The 23,922-nt window shown below is 36.8% G+C and overlaps 1 protein-coding gene across 3 annotated transcripts in view; it reads right to left on the bottom strand.

Annotated features, from left to right (window-relative positions):
- Positions 1-5,732: 5,732 nt before the first annotated feature.
- Positions 5,733-23,922, bottom strand: part of impact (impact RWD domain protein) — a 40,839-nt gene continuing 22,649 nt past the window's right edge. For 2 of the 3 annotated variants that reach the window (XM_082139284.1, XM_082139285.1), the window contains exons 9-12: positions 18,181-18,254; positions 15,085-15,183; positions 12,240-12,374; positions 5,733-5,989 (exon numbers count right to left, since the gene is read on the bottom strand). In XM_082139284.1, the coding sequence (XP_081995410.1) occupies positions 5,812-5,989; positions 12,240-12,374; positions 15,085-15,183; positions 18,181-18,254 (486 nt within the window). In that variant the 3' untranslated portion in view covers positions 5,733-5,811. The remainder of the gene's footprint in view (positions 5,990-12,239; positions 12,375-15,084; positions 15,184-18,180; positions 18,255-23,922) is intronic. The other variant, XM_082139286.1, reaches the window with a different exon arrangement.

Below are 23,922 nucleotides of genomic sequence, written 5' to 3'. Positions count from 1 at the left end.
AACTATCCCTTTAAACCAGACCCTAACTGGTAGATTGCTTTGGTGATTATGGAAATGATCTTTAATTTGCATGTCGTCAGTAGATCAAGCGCTGAACTTTCCACTCACATACTCGCTTTTATGGGATTATAGCGCTCTCATGCTAATTTGCCCTGTTTAGTAAATCTGGCCCTCAGGATGTTTAAATGTGTAACATAATTGATGTTAGTAGAATACAGATGAGACGCCTGAGCACACAGCGAGTTGGTTTAGTCAATTTAAGAAGCATCAAAGCACAACATAAGTGTTTTCTTGTAGGGTTATTTGGAGAGAAGCTCGATTCCTTGCCAGGAACTGAGTTGTCCTTTGTGGAAACAGTTTTCATATTCATTCTGGACCGAATAAAAGGCACTCGTTAATCAGGGCAAAGATGAGGTGCCAAACAGGCCCTGAGCAAGATTCGCATTCAAGGCAGATTTATCCCATATACATAGAAAACATGTCACAGCAAAAGCCCACCAAAGCATTTAGCAATGCCCCTCGAGTCGACGCAAGCAACTGAGTCTGAAAGGGTAGGGGCTGACAGTCAGAAGTGCATTAATATTCATTGAAAGGAACACAGGGAGAGAGAGAGCGAGAATAGTCCAGAGAAAAGGGAATAGACACATGCATGAGTGTGAAAATGAGAGGAGTACGACTAGTGCTGTAGGGAGGAATGAGGCCGGGATGTCAAAGACCCAAAGGTATTTAAGAGGATGTGTGTGTGTGTGTGTGTGTGTGTGTGTGTGTGTGTGTGTGTGTGTGTGTGCCTTGGAGAGAGAGGCAAGACTTCAAAAATAACTTGAGTACCTTCTCTAAATTACTCATTCCCACAGAAGATTCACCGGTCGCAAACCATTCTGAGTATATTGAGCTGTGCAACCGCATCACTGGTGGTGATCCGCCAAACACTTTTCTTTTGCACGTGACTGCTCACTGTAAAAAAATAAAAAAACGTTAAAGTTAAAGGGATACTCCACTTTTTTTGGAAATAGGCTCATTTTACAGCTCCCCCAGAGTTAAAGAGTTGAGTTTTACCGTTTTCGAATCCATTCAGCCGATCTCCGGGTCTGGCGGTCCCACTTTTAGCATAGCTTAGCATCGATCATTGAATCGGACATGACCATTAGCAGCTCTCTCAAAAAATGACCAAAGAGTTTCGATATTTTTCCTATTTAAAACTTGACTCTTCTGTAGTTACATCGTGTACTAAGACCGACGGAAAATGAAAAGTTTCGATTTTCTAGGCTGATATGGCTAGGAACTATACTCTCATTCCTGCGTAATAATCAAGAAACTTTGCTGCCCTACCATGAGTCCAGCAGGCGTAATGATATGATGCAGCGCCTGAAAATAAGTCTAATAGGTTAGACAAACTTAGTCCCGGTCACGTGGGAAGTTACCGAGCTGGAGACTATTTTCAGGCGCTGCGTCATATCATTACGCCTGAGATATATATTCAATGATCTATGCTAAGCTATGCTAAAAGTGGTACCGCCAGACCCGGAGTTCGGCTGAATGGATTCGAAAACGGTAAAACTCAACTGTTTAACTCTGGGGGAGTTGTAAAATGAGCCTATTTCCAAAAAAAAGTGGAGTATCCCTTTAAGGTTAAAAAGTAGGAGTTAATCGATGGGCAGCTACTCCTTTAAAAACTAGTTAGATACATGACAAGCTTCATACAAACTACATTAAAGCAATTCATAATTCAATCAGAGTGGTATTTATCCGGCTCAAAAACAAGGGATTTGAATAAATTAATATTGATTAAAGCGACAGATGAATGTACACAGTAAAAAAAAAAAAAAAAAAAATCCGTTAAGTTTACGGTAATAAGCTGTGATTGGTCAGAAATGTACTGTAAAAAATGCGGTAGCAACATTTTAGGTTTTACAGACTTCACTTAAATTTACATATTTCATTTCCGATATGTTAATTTTACCGATCTATTGAAGAACTAATATCTGTTTTGTACCGTTGTAATACACTGACAACCACCAATCACAGCAGTGATGAGAGTCACATGATCAATCACAGCTCATCACAAGCAGCTTTTCCACAAACTGAGAAAGTTTAAACTTATTTACAGAAGCTGCACAGTGTCATTCACACAAACACTATAAACACCATCATGGTTACACACATGACATTTTAAAAATGCAATAAACATTCATTTAAGAGCATTAAATGTAACAAAACCATAATGTACATAACTGATTATAAAAAAACTAAGAAAAACTATCAAGAATACATCAACTGTGAAGTGTCACGCAGGGAATTGTGGCCAATTTACGTTTTTTCACTGTAAATTATACAATAACTTGTTCTTTTTCACTTCCAAAAACTTAAATTTAACGGTATTTTGCAGTAAAATTACATTAAATGTACGGTTAGATATGACAGTTATTCCCCGTGTGTACGGAAACTTTCTGTTGACCAATTAACAGTTTTTCATCTTAGCATTTTTACAGTCTTTTACCGTTAAAATCACAAACATTTTTACAGTGCAGTTTTACGTAAATATAAAGAAACGAGTGAAGCAGAAAAGTTTGTTTACTAAATAAATAATAGGTTAGCAATTAAATATTACATCGCAGCCGTGGAAACATCTGGATGCGTGCCGAACAGAGGTACATGAGCCCATAAATATAAGCTTTGTATTATGTTTTGAGATCTGGTCACCCGATCATCAGCCAATTTAACAATATTCCAGTAGTTAATCCGATGGACATGGAATATCTTGCTTCTTTTCCCCATATCTTCACTCACGTCCTCATTTTCGCAGGGGATTATAAACATTTCCTCCTTTGGTTCGCTTTTAATTTGTCCTACAGCGTTTTTTCTCTACTTTACCACAGTATAAATGCGAATATAATAGGCCTGATACCTTTTTGCTACACATCAAATTCTATTCAACACAGTTTGTGCTTGTTATTATGGTAAGGCACTTCAAGTTTATTTGTATAGTGCATTTCACACACGCTTGGGATTTTAGTTTTCGCTTTCTCCGGCAGCACAAAATCAAACATGGCCTAAATGTCGTGAGACTGCGGAAGATTCTCTCTTCAGACCTTTTACAACAAGTGAACATCAGGAGAAAACATGAAGATATTAGAAAAGAGAATGACTTTCGTGTCCCACACCCATCTTCAGTGTTGAGGGTAACTCATTACGAGTAACTTGAGTTATGTAATCAGATTACTTTTTCAAGTAACTAGTAAAGTAACGCATTACTTTTAAGATTTTCAACAAAATATCTGAGTTACTTTTTCAAATAAGGAGTTTGTTTTCCCATTTATTGACTGACAGCTCTCTTTATTGTATTTTTATTTTATTTTGTTGTTTATTTGAATAGGGACAGATACAAAAAAACATAGATTATTCCATAAAGAACAATCCGATGCCTGTATCACAGTGTTTATAGCCATGGCTAATTCGCAACACCGGTCCCTAGAAGGGCTTTTTAACAGTTAAGATAATAAAGATTTTTTTTTTGTTTTTTTTTTGTGAATACAATAAAATGTCCAGAAACCAGTTAGCACCAATAAAAATAAGTGTAGTAAATAAACACATTCACTGGAACTCACACAGATGCACACCTCACATACACACAGCTACACATCTCCTATGGCATGATCACACTGCTCTCTGTATGAACCAGGCTTTTGTTAGCTTTTTAAAGGTGGATAGTTTAGTTGAAGTCTTTATATTTGTAGGAAGCCAGTTCCACAGATTGGCTCCTTTCACAGAAAAAACGTTTTGGGCAAAAGATGTTTTACAAAAGGGAACTTTACAGTCTCCACATGCAGCAGCTCTTGTGGATCTGGAGGGTTCCAGCCTGTTCACACATCTACAACCCGGCTCAGGTGCAAGTCCAGTCAAACATTTAAAAAAGCAACTTTATGTGTCTAAGATTAACAAAGTTTAAGATTTTATGTTTACTTAAAATGTAACAGTGATGGAATCAAATGGGCTTTTTATCTAAAATCTTTAGGGCAGGGTTATAAAGCCTCTCGATAGGCTGTAGGGTGGTTTGGCGAGTCTGGGACCAAACATTGGGGCAGTGCGACAGGTGGGACAGGATCATAGTGTTCAGAAAGACATGAGCACATTCAGATGTTGGACTGCTCATGATCATTCTGAAACAGTTCATACTGGCCTTCATTTTTCTTGAGATGTTTTTAATATGACTTTTAAAATTTAGCTGAGAACCTAAAATCACTCCTAAATATTTTTCTTGTTCTTCCTGATCGATGAGTTCACCATTCATTTTAATGTTAAGGTCATTTATTATCCGCATTCTTGTTATAGAAAAACACACAGATTTAGTTTTCCTCAGATTAAGTGTTAAACATGATTTGTTTAGCCAATTAAACACTTTCTCCAGACTTTTGGTCAGTGTACTGCCGATAACCACAGGGCTCCGGACACATAAACCACAGTGTCATCGGCATACATCTGAAGGCCAACTTCAGGACACACTTCAGGCAGCTCGTCCACATACAGGCTGAAGAGGACAGGCCCCAGGATGGTTCCCTGAGGGATTCCGGTCTTAATTTTACATGGGGCAGATTTTACATGATCAATAACTAGTTCTCGGCCCTGTAAGTATTACTCGAACCATGATAATGCCTGGTGTCACGTATTATATGTCCTCATTTTCATTTTGATTTGATTTGTCCTCATGTTGAGACAAATCAAAGTGAAGAGGCGTTGTGTGTGAGTGTGTGTGTGTGTGTAAACATGATGGTTATTGTAGTTCTAGACTAAATGTGAGCGTGCATTTACTCATCTCACTTGCACACACAAAAATATTCAATATTTCATAGAAATGAATAAAATCAGTGAAATGCAGGATCAGAATACTATGCAAACCTCCTAAATATGTTAAATAAAACATCCCTCTATATGACGCATCTTTGTCGGGAAATATAAAACATGTTTTATAAATAATATGTAACTTTCTTATATTATTTAGGTTACCAATATTTCCTGATATTTATGTCCATATTTCACAGGCATCGTGTGGTGTTTCACCGGCAGAAGTGCTCAAATAAACACGTCAACATTGGTGCGTCTGTTACAAAACGGAGGTTTAAGACTTGAAATCATTCAGGGATGCTTGAACGCAAACCAACAAGTTTCTTTCCGAGACACGCCACCAAACCTCTCTGCAGGAGCCTTCAACTCCAGCTCAGCCTTCATGTGGCTCTCCCGTGACCTAGCATCTGTTTATTAGCACACTGAGCGCCAAAGCCATCAAGTTATTCTCACATGAGCTCATTAAGGACAATTAGCATGCTAGCCGTAGCGTAGCAAACTCACCAGGTGGCGGTGGACTCTTGCCCTGCAAAGCGTGATTGGTAAAATAACGGAGTTCAATATTCAAAAGGTTAAGCATGAGTGAAAACGCTAAATTAGAGAGTGTCGAGGGATTAAATAGACTGTCATAATGGGCGTTTGACAATCAAACCACTTCCAGGGTGTTTCGCGTTGACATTTGGCGTTAAAAAAAGAAATGAGTCAATCTAAAGCGGATATTCCGGGATTACGCTCACGGAAAACGCTTCGATTGCTTTTGTCAGGCTTTATCAAATTACATTATTAGAGCATCATTAAACTGGAGAAAGGTTCAAAGGTCGCTGATGGATTTATTACCTGTTTCACACTCGTTTGTCCTTGTGACTTCAGGCAAACTCTCATTTGCAAATCAATTTGTGTTTCATAAAAATCTTTATTCATAAGACAAAAGCACAGAGCACTTAGTGTGACACGACTCGTAGCAACAGAGCATTAAGGACATCCAGGCGGTTTAATCCTCAGTTTATCGTGTATTGTATGAGTCTGAAACCAGTCTGAAACCGGTTTCCAGTCTTCATCTGGTCCAGGTTTGGGGGTGATCTGGGGTTTTTCACTTTGCCTTCTTGCCCTTCGACCTTTTGTTCTTCCCTCCAGCTTTGGATGATTCCTCCTGATAGAGAAAAATAAAAAATAAATCATAAAAGAGAAGTAATAAAACTTGTGTATAAAGGAAATCTGAAATGAAACTGAGAAATCTATAAAAAAAATAAAAAAAATTATATAATAACGTCAAAAACATACATTTGTTTTTAACCTTAAATTTCACTGAGATGCTAAAGTGTTTTTAAAAAATGCTCACGTCACCCGTGAATGTTCAGTATTAACAATTTAGCAACAAAAACTAGCTATAATGCCTAACAATATTTTTGCTATAGTTTATTTTTGGGGGAAAGAAATCAGCATATCTTTTATTTATTAGTATTTACGTGATATTTCTTTATAATGTTGGTAACACTTTACAGTAAAGCTCATTAGTTAACTAACATTGACTAAGAATGAACAATACTTCTACAGCATTTATTAATCTTAGTTAATATTATTTTCAGCATTTATGAACCGCTGGATTATTATTAACTAACATTAACAAAGATGAACTAATATAGTAACAAATGCTCAGTTCATGTTAGTTAATACGTTATGTTAACTAATGAACCTTATTGTACCGTAGTGACCGTATTGTCTATATATCACGTCATGTGTCAGTGTAGACATCAAGCATCTGAGATAAGTGGTCATTGTTTCTGAAGCGAGTCTTGATGAACATCTATTTGATTAAATAATATCTAAATCATATAATCAGAAGTAATTAAATAATCAAACATTCGTGTGAAGAAGAATTTGCTTGATTAAACTGAAGGGTCTGACATAAAAACGTGAGAATGTGACGGAAAGAAAAAGCACCTTCACAAAGAGTCAAAATGTACAATTTCCAGCCCGTAATCAGATCCAGTGAACAACTGCCCGTCTCTCACAAAACTTCATTCATTCGAGGTATACATTTGCGAGTACAAGCATGAAATGTTGCATTGCTGATGTAATATAAAGCAACTGAGCCACAAATCATGGCATTGTCATTTTGACCAGTGGATCCTCAACATGTGCGAGTATAAGGCTTGTTAACTCCGGTTCCTCAAACTGTTTTCTTATTTAAATTGTGTCTCTAGGGACCCAATAGAGTCCAAACGAATGAGTCTATTTTTCTGAATCCAGGCGTGACGTCTCCGGCTATTCTGCTCAGCAGTGGTGTTATTATGCATTGTATGTTAATGACGGTAGAGCCGCAGTGGACAGAACATAATGATCAGGCGGCTCAAACTGTGACGATAACACAACATTCATCCTCACACTGACAGAACAGCGTGATGTATCCGCGCCTGAGGCGTGCACAGCGTCTACAATCATGTGCATTACTCAGGATAAAACTACAACAACATTAAAATCACACTTGCATTCTTTCTTGAAGACAGAAGGTGCATGACGCTATCAAGAACTAGTCAAACCAACAATGATTCAGACACCAGATATCATTTATTTGCTAGTGTGTGCAGGACACTATAGTTCATCTATGTAAGTGAGGAGAGCGAAATAATGTGACATATTATACCCAAATATTGTTCATTCAGATTGATACAAATTTGGGATCAAACATTATTCCGACACTTTGTCCTGATCATGTGTTTTGTCTTTAATTGCTAATGCTCTTTTTACACACAGACTGAACACAATGAAGCATTGCTTGGTCACTGGTTGAGCTAAACTGGTATTATCTAATTGTGTAGTTCAATTTAACAGCTGACAGATATTCAACATAATTCATGTGTGAGACAGTCTAACAGAAGGACGGACAAAACCAGTCAAATATCAACTGAGTTCTGCTCATATTTCAATACCATTTTCTAAACTATAGTGAATAAACTGTGATAATGTGAGAAATGTTGAAGATATCTGAATACATTTTGGGTTGACGGTACAATATGCACGCAATTATGGCAGTGAGAATGAGTTTTTGGGCTTTTACAGATGAACTGACATTACAGGGAAGATGCATTCATGTATTCTCTACGGTTAGTGTAGCATGGACAGTTCCTCTCTTGGCTAATGCATTTTAAAGCAGTGGTTTGACTCTACATTCACTTACTGTTATAGTTCTAGAGTGGAATAACACAACAAATGAGCCAAAAGCTCAAATTACAGTGATTAAGATTTTTTTATTACAAAAGACACACTAGTCTTTAATAGGCATGCTGGTGGTGTTGAGGCTCTCTGGTGGTGCACGGCAAACAATGCTTTTCTTACTTAGTATTTCGTGTCTAGTTTCCAGTCTAATTAAACATTCTTAAATCAAGAAGCATTTACTAGATGAGTAAAATTACATCTTGTTTTCTGATTAAAAAAAAATCAAAATTAAGTAAGTTTTCGCTTAAAACAAGCTAAATTATCTACCAATGGGGTCAGAAAATTATCTAGTTTTCCTTTTGAATTAAGATTATTTTTCTTTTTCTTGTTTCCCATTTAAATTAAGATTATTTTTCTTTTTCTTGTTTTCCATTTAAATTAAGATTATTTGTCTTGTTTTCCATTTGAATTAAGATTATTTTTATTTTTCTAGTTTTCCTTTTGAATTAAGATATTTTTTCTTGTTTTCCATTTGAATTAAGATTATTTTCTGACCCCATTGGCAGATAATTTTGCTTGTTTTACGCAAAAACTCACTTAATTTAGACTTTTTTCATTGGAAAAAAAGATAGAATTTCTTATGTAATTTTACTCATCTGGTAAATGCTTCTAGATTTAAGAATGTTTCGATATTTGGACTGGAAACTAGACAAACATTTTTGCGGTGTTGGTTTGATGGTTCAACTAAACAACTTCTGAGGATGTCGAGTTCGGAAATAAACTCATCCAGTCCACAATCAAAGGAACTACAGAAGTCCAGGGCTTAAAATAGAAGTGGAAGAAGAAAGGTGTGTTTTTAGCTGCTTCTGACGCCAATCACCGTAACCATGTGATACCAATTTCAAAGACATGCCACAAAATAGGACCTCGCGCTCATGAAAAGTGACAGCTTTGGTTTCCTGCGCTTGTGTTTTCCTCAGCCATGTGATGCTGCTTTAATTGAGTCGAGGTTTTTGAAATGAATTCTAGCAAAATCTTAAACAATCATATCACACATGCGTGTAATTGTATGTCTGCATATAAACCGAAGCGCCCCTATTATGCGGGTAACCATAGCAGCCCCACAGCTGTGCGCGAGTCCTCATTTGCACAGAAATGAAAGAAAACAACAAACAAATGAATCCTCAGAAGAAGTCGGGCGCGTGCCGGCAAATCTCCTCAGAACTGGTTTTTGTGTGACCTTATCACTGTGATTGTTGGACACTCAAGAGGAGAGCTTCTCTTCATATAAATTCACAGAAGTAAACAAAAAATTGAATGTTGAACATTTAGTACTCAAAAATGGCCCGAGACAAATCTCAGAAAGAAAACTACAAACGCATCAACAGAAACCTTTGCAAGAGAGAAAGGTGGCAGAGCTGCTTCCAGTAAAAAGCATACTAGAACAGAATGATTTTCATGATGATGTTTGGTTTTCTCTCATGATAACTCTCAGAGTGTTTGGTATGGTAATGTGTGTGGCAATGTTGATATATTTGGTCTTGCGGGACCAAATACGGGATTTTCTACTGCCAATACACACACACGACAGGCTGCTGCTGTACAAGATATCAGACGTGAATTACAGATCTATAGAGGTGGAGCTGGGGAAGGTGGAGGGTTTTCTGAAAGCGCACTGCACTGATAACGCAAATGCTGACCAAGTATATGAAGGCTAAACATGCAAACTCATTGGATAGGGCTGCACGATATTGGAAAAAAATTACATTGCGATATTTTTTTTCCCCAACGATATATACTGCGAGCCATCAATCCAGGATAAAGTCAATAATTACCATTCCATGATATTAATAATTTCACTAATAAGTAAGCTTCATTACAAGTGACAAAAAGGTCACTTAATATTTTATTCCAAAATAAGAACATATTTCTGTCAGAATTCGGTGAACATTCTACGCAATCCAACGTGGCGGCGCTCTTAACAGATGTTTGTTTGTTCATTAGGCTGTAATTCCTCAACATAAGTTAAAAAAAAAGCTTGCTCTCTCTCTCCGGTGCTGATGCAGTTCATGTAAACGGCATCTAAAAGCTGTCACAAAGAACCAGCAAAAGTAATGATTATGAATATGTAAAATATTGCAATGAGAGACATTTTAATTGTTTATTAATAAACAAGTGTTTTCTGTGTCGGCTGCAAAGATGAAGTTGACGATGCTGACTCACGATCTTCGCTGAGTTTCGGTTCATGGATGATAGCTTAAGCGTAAGCTCCAGACAAGGCGCTGGCGCCTCCGTGTCGTGATTATCTATTGTCTGCTATATTTACTTTTTATTGATTAAATCCAGGAAATTGGATAATGAAACACTGATTAAAATTAAGATACAATTAATACAAAACCAAATTTGCTTTAAAGAAAGACTTTGTGCTTTCTGTTTGAGGTCTCTGTGAAAGTTTTAAAGCAGTCTTTTAGTGCCGCTTTCAGAGCGGTCGCGTCCGTTATGGAGAACTGTCACGTAACATTGTTTTTTCCTCATAAATGCGAACACGAAAAATAAAAGACAAAATACTTTTTAAAAAAGACAACCATCCACAACTTTATAACACACCAGGCAAAGTACCTCTTTTTGGTCAACATCCTCCTTTTTGTAGCCGAAATAGTCCAAAATAGCTGATTTTAACTTTCTTTTTGGTACAAAATCATCATTCTCTTAATACACCATGGGTGCTACTACCCTTCACATTGCATGTTCCGGCGATGTGACTATCGCTCATGCGCACATCACGATGTCGATTTTAAAACAGAATATCGTTCAGCCCTACTACTGATTAGGCTTGCTACGATAGTCTGTGTTGACGGTGTTCAGAACCAACACCGGTATCATCACTTGCCCACCACGGCAACTCACCCCACCGTCGATTAGATACTTTAAAAAAAATTAAATCATTTAGTTCAGTTAGAGAACAGACACTACAATTCAAAGCTGAACGAGAGTCGCAGCACAGATCAGCAGCAGGAGTCAGACTTCATTAATCACGAGAGTGAGGAGCTGACTGACAAGATGATGGCGGAATATTTGGTGAAAAAGCGCCTATTTAAAGGGGTGGTTGATTATGATTTGACTTTTCTAACTTTAGTTAGTGTGTAATGTTGCTGTTTGAGCATAAACAACATCTGCAAAGTTACAACACTCAAAGTTCAAAGCAAAGGGAGATATTTGCTGTTACAGAAATCGCTTTTTAAGGACTACAACAAACGGCTGGTAGAGACTACACCACATTCCTCCTGGGTTAGTGACATCACCAACCCTATAATTTACATAAACCCCGCCCCCGGAACACGATTTATAGATTAACAAGACAGAATATGCTATTTGAAGATAACTACACATAAGCTACATAACTTCATCAACTAACCATTCAGAAATGTCCTGTTGCTTCTATGTTGTCACTTTTTCTTGAGTTTGACTTCTTCTTTCATCATTGTCCGATTGAACAATTGTCATCAATCCGGTTTGAACATACATTTTCAGTGCATGACTGTGTGAGTGCAAGCTGTTGTAGCTCCGCCCCCTGTGCCGGGAGCAGCAGCTCATTTGCATTTAAAGGAACAGACACAAAACGGTGCATTTTTGCTCACCCTCAAAAAGTGACAACTTTAACATGCTATATACAAATATCTGTGGGGTATTTTGAGCTAAAACTTCACAAACACACAGGGGACATCAGAGACTTATTTTACATCTTGTGAAAAGGGCATTATACCACCGCTTTAAGCGAATTTGTCATTGTACTGTTTTATTGTTGTGTTTTTCAATAAGAATAATAGGCTGAACTCACAATTCAAGCAATCCGCCCCCAAACTGGCGCTAATTTGAAAGCGAAACTAAAATGCGCACGTGTCCACGTTCATTCCTATGGAAAAACGCTCGCTCTGCTCCGCACCATTATGAATGCACATGCAGAGACTCTTTCGCCTTTTACTTTCGCCTTTAAATTAGTGATTTAAAAGCCTCCGCCGGTATGACCGGTGTTGTCACGCGTCGATTAACCGGTGGGAAAAAAATATCCTCACCGTCACATCCCTACTACTGATACAGCAGGAACCAATCAGCTGTGCCCTATAGATAGCAATGCGACTGCAAACAGACTGAGTTAAGGTCCTGTTATCCTGAACCAGAGTTTCATGACAGAACTCTGTATTTCTTGAATGTCTGCATTGTACATGTTTGTACATTAGTCTTACTGAAGTGTCTGTGTAACCCTCCTGGATGAGGATGTTCCTGGCACAGTTGTTGATGTGTTTAAAGCGGTCGGGTCCCAGCAGAATCCCACCGTACCATCGAGAGACCACCACCAGCACGTTACGCACATCCAGGATCTGTGAGACAGAATGATCAGCAAATGTGAGCGGTGTTTGCCACAGTAAAAAAACTACCTTTAATGATGCATCGCTGACCATGTTTACATGCAACCAAATAATCCGTTAGTAATCAGATTTACGGCTCAATAGGACTGAAAAGCCTTGAAATATTCGTGCAATGAGCGCATGTTTATATATATGACGTATAAACGCGCACATCAACCCGATCACATGTTTAGCATTCACGTAAACACTAATCAGATTCATCAATCGGAATGAACTCAGTCCGACTGAGACAAAAGTTGTGCATGAAAAGATTCACAAATGTTTCCTTCATGCCACATTTTCCCCAAGACGGCACGTAGCCTGTCAGTCCCTGTTTGGGAAAGGAGTCGCTTAAAGGCGCAGAAAAGACAAAATATGGCCTTTGAAAAGAATGACAGCTCTCAAGTGCATTTCCAGTCCTCGCTCGTTGTATTTTTCCCAGCGCCGCAGGGATGGAGCTGGGTGAACGCCGGAGAGAAGGGGAAAATCACTGCCATCTGCACATGCCACCTCTATTAATAGTCCTTTCTCTTTCAAACATGCCGTCACATTCGGAAAACAGGAAATAGTGGGATGAACTCCAAAAGGCTGAATGATCGCATGTGAACGGCTGTTCGTTTTCACTGGAATGTTTTCATTCATGCACCAAGAAAGAGGTCAATGAAGCTCTCGAACAGGCCATGCTTTATATTTTCATTGCATTTTTCCCATCGAATCCTTTCGAAATTTTTATGAGGCCTGAAAATGTATTCAGATATCTTCAACATTTCTCACATTATCACAGTTTATTCGCTATCGGTTAGAAAATGGTATTGAAATATGAGCAGAACTCAGTTGATATTTGACTGGTTTTGTCCGTCCTTCTGTTAGACTGTCTCACACATGAATTATGTTGAATATCTGTCAGCTGTTAAATTTAACTACACAATTAGATAATACCAGTTTAGCTCAACCAGTTACCAAGCAATGCTTCATTGTGTTCAGTCTGTGTGTAAAAAGAACATTAGCAATTAAAGAAAAAATACATGATCAGGTCAAAGTGTCGGAATTTTAAATCCCAATGTTTATAAATGTCACTGGTACTCTCTGTATGAAGTAGTTTTGGGTATAATATGTCACAGTTTACTTTATTTTGCTCTCCTCATTTACATAGATGAACTATAGTGTCCTGCACACACTAGTAAAAAAATATCAAAATGTAAATCTGCTGTCTGAATCATTTTTGGTTAGACTGTATACTATAAAGCATAAAGCGTTTCACTCGGATGCGAAAAGGGAAGTCGCTGGAGTGCCTGTGCAAAATTAGAAATAACGTGTCTGTCAACTGAAGGCACATCGAAACTCATAATACATGATGTTCCAATCAAAACCACCTGCGACAAACTAAACCTCACTTCACTGAAGATCATTTGAAAAACGCCACCGCAGATGCTCCGTTTTCGCCGAGGTTATTGACGGAAATGCTGTATCGAGATTACAGTGTCATGTCGTATTTCACACCGGAGGGTTTTGATGCCTTTAATCAGAGAAGGGGAGATAAGAGGAAAGATTATGGATGAATGACATATCCCTGTGCAAATATCTGACATCGCAAGAATGGAATTGGGATCAAGACAGGAGGAGTGCATGGATAATCCCACAGCATATCAACAAGCCTGCTAAAATGATCCATTGACTTTGAATACGTGCACAGCTTGAAGAACGCTTCAAGATCATGTGCTTTAAAACCACTGCTTCCAGGCAATGGTGCCTTTACTGAGTCCTGCAGGCACAGGGTTTAGGGGATATACACTCACTACTGGTCAAAAGTTTAGAGTAATTATGATTTTTGTAATAGTTTTGAGAGAAGTCTCTTGTGTTCACCAAGGCTGCATTTATTTGATGAAAAATACAGTAAAAACGGTGAAATAATATTACATTTTGAGATAACTGTTTTCTATTTGAATATCTTGAAAAATGTAATTTATTATATCACAGGAATAAATTACATTTCACAATATATTCACTCAATATATTTTTACTGCATTTTCCTCAAATAAATGCAGCCTTGGTGAGCATTTTATAGACACTACCAGTCAAAAGTTTTAGATCGCTAAGATTTTTAATGTTTTTTTTTTTTTTTAAGTCTCCAAGGCCGCATTTATTTGATAAAAATGGATAAAAATAAAACAGAATTGTTAAATATTATTATGACAATTTCAAATGACTGTTTTCTATTTTAATATATTTTAAAATGTAATTTATTCCTGTGATCAAAGCATCATTACTCCAGTCTTCAGTGTCACATGATCCTTCAGTCTAATATGACGATTCATTCATCCTGCATCACAGGAATAAATTTCATTTCACAATATATTTAAATAGAAAACCACTCTTTTAAATAGTAAAAATATTTCACAACATTACCGTTTTTACTGTATTTTTCATCAAATAAATGCAGCCTTGGTGAGCATTTTATATATTGTAAAATGTATATTTCATGTTCTTTTGGTTGTATGGTTCTTATGCTTTGGCTGTATGGAAAAGACGGCTTGAACATCGTTTAAAAACTCTCCTTTTGAAAGACCTACATTTTTGGGTGAAACCTTTAAATAATTAAAGAACTGAACAAAGAAAACCCAACAGAACTCATAATATATCTTGATTAACATCCACTAGCCAATCCGTCACCTGACGCAAACACACATTTACCTGCAAAAGATGCAGCAATCGCCCCCCCGCAGCGGTTTCTCCATCATCCTCGCAGTCCTGCAGGAAAGAGCTTTTATCCTCCAAGAAGATCCTGATGAAAACATGAGAGGATTGTGAAATAAATGTGGGAAAAACTTGGCGAGAATCATGCGAACCCTCAGAGGCCACTCTCCTCAGAACAGCCCGCAGTGACTTTCACTCGCTTTATAATTGTGTTTGCGAGGCGTCTGCGGTTTTGTGGTTGTGAGAGTATTTCAGAGCTGAATAGGAAGAGGATTTGGATGAGGAATGATATCAGGCACAGAGAGGAGTGTGGGAAATTAGGACGCCCCGCTGAGGTTTTTTGGCTCGACATTGAGGGTTTTGAGACCACGAGGTCCATCATTTGGGGAATAGTTGTGTGGAGTGAATGACAGCTAACAGACACATCGCTGCCCAGAGAGACCTTTCACCACACACGGCTCATCATATGTGTGAACGGAGAATCTCATGTGAATAAAGTGGCCAATCGGTGTTAAGTCACAGTTGAAATCAAGTCTCCTATTAACTCTTCGTGTGTCGTCAAAAAATACAGTTTTTTTTTCTTCTCAATGAAATTAATGTACTATATTTTAGTTTGATAATATTTTTGATGTAATATTTTGTATTTTTAGGGGATTTTATGGCACTAAATTATATTTACGCTGTATTTATAATCCATTTATTCACTTTTTGAGCATTGACCTGAAAATACATTTCCAACTTAAACTGTGGTAAATCTTGAATGTTTTAGAGCACAGACTGAAGTTTGATCTCTTTTCAAAGACGACACATGGCAGATTATTGTTATGAAAAATGCACAAAAATACTATTTTCAATTTTTATACGAAATATATATTTTCAAAAACACGTTTAAAACGCTAAACTGCAAGAAAATTAAAGCCATAAACCAAAACAAGTTGTGATCCAAATCTGAGCTTGATATCTCAAAAAATTTGCTTTCAGTGAGATGTTGTTTGGCCGCAGTACCATACGCTTCCACTAGAGGAAATTCGTCTCCATTCATTTCCAATGCGCTCATTTTTGAACGCGAGGAGCACAAGTGTGACTATTTTTTTCAGGACCATTTAACCTGTTCAAATCATGTCCATGATTCTTTTTTTTGTTCACACAGCAAGTGCCAAAACCTTTACCAAGTTTCATACCATTCCGATGAAGTAGAAAATTCGTATGTTGTAACAAAGCAACAACACCTTTCATGAGATAAAAGTATTGGTATAAGCTCTTTTAAGTATTGGTGTTATCATTCAAGTCCATGGCACAAACACTGCAGTCTCACTGTACGTACTTAATATGGTGGTATTAAACTTTAATTTATAAACGGGCCGATAGAGCGATATACTCTAAATTCAAGATAAAATCAAGTTTTTAATGATGTTTATATGTCTATGTGGTGTTTTTAATACGCTTTAAGACAAACCATGTGTAAGTTCATAAGTCGACACCATCGACTGAGTATTTCCTCCTTAAAACTGCAGTGAACCAAAGACAGTCTCAAACACACGCTTTGAAATCGCTGGTGTTTCTGACGTCACAAACTACCTTGTAACCAATCAGATCAACGTGTGATCGTCAACCAGTGGATCTCTGAGCTGAGTGAGTGAGTGGAGGCGGGGCTCATTTGCATAAAAAAAACTTAACACCAGCAACAAAAACCAGCAAAAAAACAAAACAAAAAACAATATTACTTACAAATGTGTTTTACAATCTGCATTTGAACATTTATTTTACCATTTTTTGTGAGTCTCCTGTTTTAGCAAATTTAGCTAAAGAATACCTGCCTTAAAGTCTCAAGCTGTTAATAAACAACAGTCCAATCTTTCTGAAGTTAATGACAGACAGCAGTCAATATTTAATCACCAATGATCTTGTAACTTGTAATTAAAACATCAGCTTTACTTTGAGGTTTTGGGCGGCTCCAGGCTTCACCTTCCCAAACAGGGCTGAGAACGGAAAACCCTTGTGTCCTCATACGCCGGGGGCTTCGGGAACATGCTGAATGTCAAAATCACCTGCGGTTTAATCTCACACACACACTTCTCCAATACTGTATGTCACTGCTCATGTCCTGAGGAACCGCCCGGGACTACGCTCGCGTAACAACACACACGTCACGCACAAACATTACATTTCTTATCTCGAAAGGCATAAATAATTGAAATACTTCCAGCAAATGAATAACAAACTAAGAAAAAAGATGTTCTAAAAGAATCTGCTGTAAATCTGATCTTGAGGCAAAAACATCTCAACTTCCTTAAAGTCTCACTGTAGTCAATCATTGTATCCCTTAAAACTCATCTTTGATCACCAAAATTACATATTTAAACTTTTTTCCTTGAAAAAATGCCTTAAAATATCTTGAATGTATTGCCTCATTTAGTATGTGCGGTTCTATGAATATGCAAATGAGCCCCGCCTCCACTCACTCACTCAGCTCAGAGATCCACTGGTTGACGATCACACGTTGATCTGATTGGTTACAAGGTAGTGTGTGACGTCAGAAACACCAGCGATTTCAAAGCGTGTGTTTGAGACTGTCTTTGGTTCACAGCAGTTTTAAGGAGAAAATACTCAGCAATGCTGTCGACTTATGAATTTACACATGGTTTGTCTTAAAGCATATTAAAAACAGCACATAGACACATAAACAACATTAAAAGCTGGATTTTCACCTCAGGGGGACTTCAAAACAAGATAAATTTACTTGATAAGCAAAATTGCTTTGCAATGTATTAAAATATTTCATTAATTTACCTTGAATGACATTTATTTTACTTGCGACATTGGATTTTTTAAAGTGTAAACGTAAAAATTTACAACATACAAAAACGTGCTTGGCCACGTCTATTAGAATGCAAATATTACACTGATTTCTTTAAATATCTTAAAAAGTAGCTATAAAATTATGAAACATGCATATTTAACAAACTGCACAAATGACTAAACGATGTATGTAAAGTTAGGGTTGAACTAATTTGTCTAAAAGAAAAAAATATTTGCTGAGCAAAGGCAAAGGATGAATTTTTTAATGAATTAAAAACAGAAATACCTGTATGCATAGATATTGTGAGTGGCGCTTGCAATCTTCTTGTTTTCATATAAATTATTCAGAACCCTCTGAACCTGTAGGAAAATAAATATGAAAACATGTCCAAAAACCATATGTGCACTCCACAGCAGACACTGTTCCGACATAACTGGAGTCAGAATATAAACATATTCACACATCGACTGAAAGAGGAAAGAGGCTGCAAGCAACAGAACATTTCACAGTGATGCAACACCGACCGCCGATACACACACACACACACACACACACACACCGGCACAGGCTTATTTTCCAGTCTCTGCTCATCTTTAAAGGACTGCAGGATTGTTCCATAAACAGGAGATGATATTATGACGAGAATGTATGTGTTAGATGAGTGTGTGCACAACATATTGACGCTCATAAAACACTATTTCAAAAAACACGAGTGGACTTGAAGCGCAACTTATTACTGCGCCGGTGACCAACTCCTGCCGCAACAGGTCTGAGCATACGGTACGACTACACAACATTCAATTAAATATAGCAGCGTAAAACAAACTCACAACCTGGAGTTATATTAAATACAAGAGCGTTTCAATTAGCCAGATAACCAATACATTTATGAAACTGAAAGCAGGAAAATGCAAAACTGTTTATGTGAATGTTTGCCAGTGTTGGGGGCAACGCCATGTAATCAGATTACCTTTCAAAGTAATGAAAACATTAACATAAAAATGTGCCCGATATATTAAAGCCAATCAATAATGGATTATTTCCTTCAGCTGAGACACTTCAGATTCACACTGTTCACCATAATGGTTTTAAATAGCTTGAAATATTAAATATGACAGAAAAATACAGTTCAGTGCAACATGTGCAACACAAGTCTGTCATATCGGCTACATACAATTATAATGAGAACATCATTGTTAAAGTGTGTTTGGGACGTGGCTTTTCATGGTGAGCCTTTTGTTTTTATAATAGGCTCTCAAAATTAAATAAAACTTTGGATTTAGATTTATCGGCCAATATATCGGTTTTCAAATATTAAGAATTATCGGTATGGGCGAAAATTTTCATATCGGTGCATCCCTAAAATAAATGTATTTTGGTATAGGATTTTTTTGCTAGGGCAGTGTGAAACTGGGACATTGTCACGTCTGAATAGAACAAATCTTCTACAAAATGCCTCTTAAATCTAACACTATACTAAGCGATGAGCTGAACAAGTAAAGAGGAATAAATTAATTGTACAATATGCCAGGTACAACAACTTTGCACATAAATCTGGGAGCTTATGAAAGAAGCAACACATCCCTGACGCAACACACGACAAAAAGCACACGAATTCAACTCGACGACAAGCACAGTGGACTTTACACGGACTTACAGGCAATATCTGGCTTTGATATGAAAATTTTGTCCAATAACCGATAATTCTTTATATTTGAAAGCCGATAACCGATATTTCTTTCTTTTTGAAAGCCGATAACCGATAATTCTTTATATTTGAAAGCCGATAACAGATATTTCTTTCTTTTTGAAAGCCGATAACCGATAATTCTTTATATTTGAAGGCAGATTACCGATAATTCTTTATATTTGAAAGCCGATAACAGATATTTCTTTCTTTTTGAAAGCCGATAACCGATAATTCTTTATATTTGAAGGCGGATAACCGATAATTCTTTATATTTGAAGGCCGATAACCGATAATTCTTTATAATTGAAAGCCGGTAACCGATAATTCTTTATATTTGAAAGCCGATAACCGATAATTCTTTATATTTGAAAGCTGACAACCGACAATTCTTTATATTGAAGGCCGATAACTGATATTTCTTTATATTTTAAAGCAGATTACCGATAATTCTTTATTTTTGAAGGCCGATTACTGATATTTCTTTATATTTGAAAGCCGATTACCGATAATTCTTTATATTTGAAAGCCGATAACTGATATTTCTTTATAGTTGAAAGCCGATAACCGATAATTCTTTATATTTGAAAGCCGATAGCCGATAATTCTTTATATTTGAAGGCCGATAGCCGATAATTCTTTATATTTGAAGGCCGATAACCGATAATTCTTTATTTTTGAAGACCGATAACCGATAATTCTTTATATTTGAAGGCCGATAGCCGATAATTCTTTGTATTTGAAGGCCGATAACCGATAATTCTTTGTATTTGAAGGCCGATAACCGATAATTCTTTATAATTGAAAGCCGATAACCGATAATTCTTTATAATTGAAAGCCGATAACCGATAATTCTTTATATTTGAAAGCCGATAACCGATATATATTGGCCGATAAATCTACATCCAAGTGTTTTATAATTTTAAGAGCCTTATTACAAAAACAAAAAGTCTCACCAGTAAAAGCCATGTCTCAAGCTTTGCTAAAAGAACCAGCCGGGCGAGAGTGACCAGATATTGAGTGTAAATCGGTCCACAACACCAAGGACTTCAGATATTGCCATGAGAACCTTGGGAAGGCCTTTCTGTCCATCAAAATGGGTTTCAGCCTATTTGTGCTGAGTGTCCCTCCATTATTGACCAAGAAAGAGAGTCAAAAATGATCCAGAGTGCTTTTCCGTACAGCCGGTCTGAAGCCACAGCACACAAGGACGACAGCATCATGACAGCAGTTTCATTCACAAATCAAGAACACACCAAGCCCAATGCTAATGAATATTTAAGACGGCGCACTTCCCCAAAGATTGAAGCCCCTATCAGCACGACTCATCTGTTTTCTCTCTGGCTAATACTCTCTCTGTGAACACCTGTGTCAGGCGGAGGATAATGAGATATCTTTTGAATGCAATGTGCAAATGTTGCCTTTTTATCAGCGTCGAACTAAACCAAATTGCAGAAAACACATCCTTTAAAACGCAAAAACCCCATTGATAGTTCCTCTGAGGTTGTGCTCGTCTATTGTGCAAACGTCTTAGTGTGGAACGGAAATCTAATTAAATGTTTTGAGATCTGTAGCTTGTGAAGATGCTTGAGGTTTTTTCCCCTGAACAAACAGGTGTGTGTTGTTCCCCGGCGTCTTCGGTTCATAGACAAACTCATTTACAAAACTTCTGTCAACAATAACCTTTTATGAAAATTAGAGCACAGCCAAACTTTGAAGTTCCTGCTGTTAACACAATATCAAGCAAGCAAAGATCAAAAAGGCCTCTGAAATCCCAACAGAACTACAAAGTGAATAAGAGAAATGCCTTGCGAATGCTTTCTCCTGGCCTTGTTTGTGTGGAACGAGTGCGTCTAAAGCACTCAGACAAACCCTCTCAGCTGTTCGCCTCTACTCAACTTATACATTGATTTTACATCAAGCTTGTCTGGCTAATTTCAGAGTGATAAGGTTGTTGGGTTCGCTTCAGGGCGTCTGTATGGCACTGCACCATAACACTGATGATGATTGTCCAGCAAGAATCTAGGACTCATTCAGAGAAAAATACCATATACTTTTACATGTTCTCTCATGCGAAATGAGAGATTCTGCTCATCAGAAGGGGTTCAAACACGGATAAAATCACCTTTAACCTGTTAAATCCCAGACATGAAAATATCCAAATGAGATGTCATTAGTTGCCCCTTAAAATCAATCATTATTTTTTTACATTTTCATGGAAAAATTGTGTTTTATGTTCGGTCACAATTGGTATAATGTTGAAAACTCTGGTAACACTTTACAATAAGGTTTCGCTAGTTAACTAATAATGAACTGCTCTTCTTCAGCATTTATTAATTCTTCAGCTTCTTTTACTAATATATTATTCAAATCAAAGGTTGTATTTGTTAACATTAGTTAATTCACTGTGAACTAACATGAACAGCTGGATTTTTAACTAATATTAACAAAGATTAACTAATATAGAAACAAATGTATTGATCATTGTTAGTTAATACATTAACTAATGCTAATGAACCTTATTGTAAAGTGTTACCAGAATTCTCAGCCTATATCAGCCCAGTTATTAAACACATTTTAAACTCTTTCATGTCATTTTAGGGTTACTATTAAACATAATAACCTTTATACAACACTTATAGACAAAAAAATAAGAATAAATGTGTATTTTCCCACTGTTCACTATTGCTGCCATCAGCATCTTTACTCGTTCCATGACCACACTCAACAAAACTGAATAATTGTGAATTCATATATATTAATACTAGACACCTTAAAGACATTACAAAGATTTTTGGTACACATTATCTTACTTTACTAACATTTTGTGTGCAATCAAGAATGAAACTGCTCTGGTCATGTGACATTTTACACTAACCATGTGAAACAACACAAATGTAACTGAGACCCTTTTATTCTGTCCATATTTACTGGAAAAGCACTAAAACAGCAGTCGATCTTCATAAATGAACACTTTCTTTACGGTCACTATTGTGTCCGGTGGGATTAAACAGGTTAAAGCTCCCAGAATAACATCACATCTCAAACCCAATCAGAAAACCTAAAAAAAAGAAGAAGAAAAGGAAAGATGATAGCGAACACTAATGGGTCTTCTATCCAAACGAATATATATATATATATATATATATTATGCAGATGTCTGGTAAGACATCTATATCTAGATACCTTTATATATATATATAAAGACTTCTAGATGTAGATGATGTTAATCAAGCGCTCTGTCTGTCTGAAACATCATCTACCGTCTCATTTCACAGAAAGAACTGTAATTTAATTCCTCACTTGTCTGGGGGATTTCAAACCAGTTTTTATATAAAGCTCCTCATTTGCATTTAGCCGTATTATATTGAAAATCATCTCAGGGCAAATGCTTTAAACACACCTGTGCATAAAAACACAGCATTAAAGAAGAGAACAAGATCTGCGCTCAGCACACTTACAATGTGAACAAAACACACTGTGACAGATTAACTTGATATTGAACATGATTATGCCTCATGCCAGTCCATTCAGCAAAATCATGCGTTACATCTCGGCCTTAACTCTCTCCACACCAGCGTTTCGGATCATTTTCACAAAAATGGAAATGGCCACCAGAATATTTTGTTTGTATGAATATCTGAGCGTGCAATTTATCAAAAGAAAGAACTCTGCTTTAAAAAAATAAATAATGTTTTATTCTAGCTTCATGCATTCTTTCTTTTATCAACACTTGAATGCAGGTTTCATAAAAAAAAGCAACATTTTGAACAAAAAGCTGAGAACATTTTGTTTTTCCAAAGTGCGTCTGTCACGTGACAAATGAACGAAAGACTCAGAAGGTAAAGTCATTATATATGTTCCCTGTAAATTATTTTTGACTGCATTATAACGATTTCTTAATTCAGAATATGATAAAGATTGCGTAGGTGGACGTGTTCGGGGAATTTGCCTGTTAAAAGAATAACATTTAAAGCCCCTTAAATGAACGAAATGACCCGAAAAAAGATTCGTTCATTTTGATGAATGAGATTGAACAAGAGCGCCACCTACAGTATGAGAGTGGAAACGGAAAATTACATCAATTGCGGGAAAGGAAAAGGAAAAGTGTATTTTTTATGTTAAAACACTCTTCTTATCCCAGCTTTATGCAATCGTTGGTTGATTTCCTTGAAAAGTGTAAAAAAGTCAAATGCAGATTTTTTTTATTTATGTTTTAGGGCCGCACGATAATGACAAAAATCATAATTGTCGATTATTCCCTTGAAATTGTAATAATGATTTTCACAATTTACATTGAATGATGTTTTTAATAGCTTTATAATATTGTTTAAAGTGA

Source organism: Leuciscus leuciscus (assembly GCF_965113295.1).
Source record: "Leuciscus leuciscus genome assembly, chromosome: 15".
Taxonomy (NCBI): Eukaryota; Metazoa; Chordata; class Actinopteri; order Cypriniformes; family Leuciscidae; genus Leuciscus; species Leuciscus leuciscus.
The sequence above is the reverse complement of the archived record's forward strand: the minus strand, read 5'-3'. Positions and strand labels throughout refer to the sequence as shown.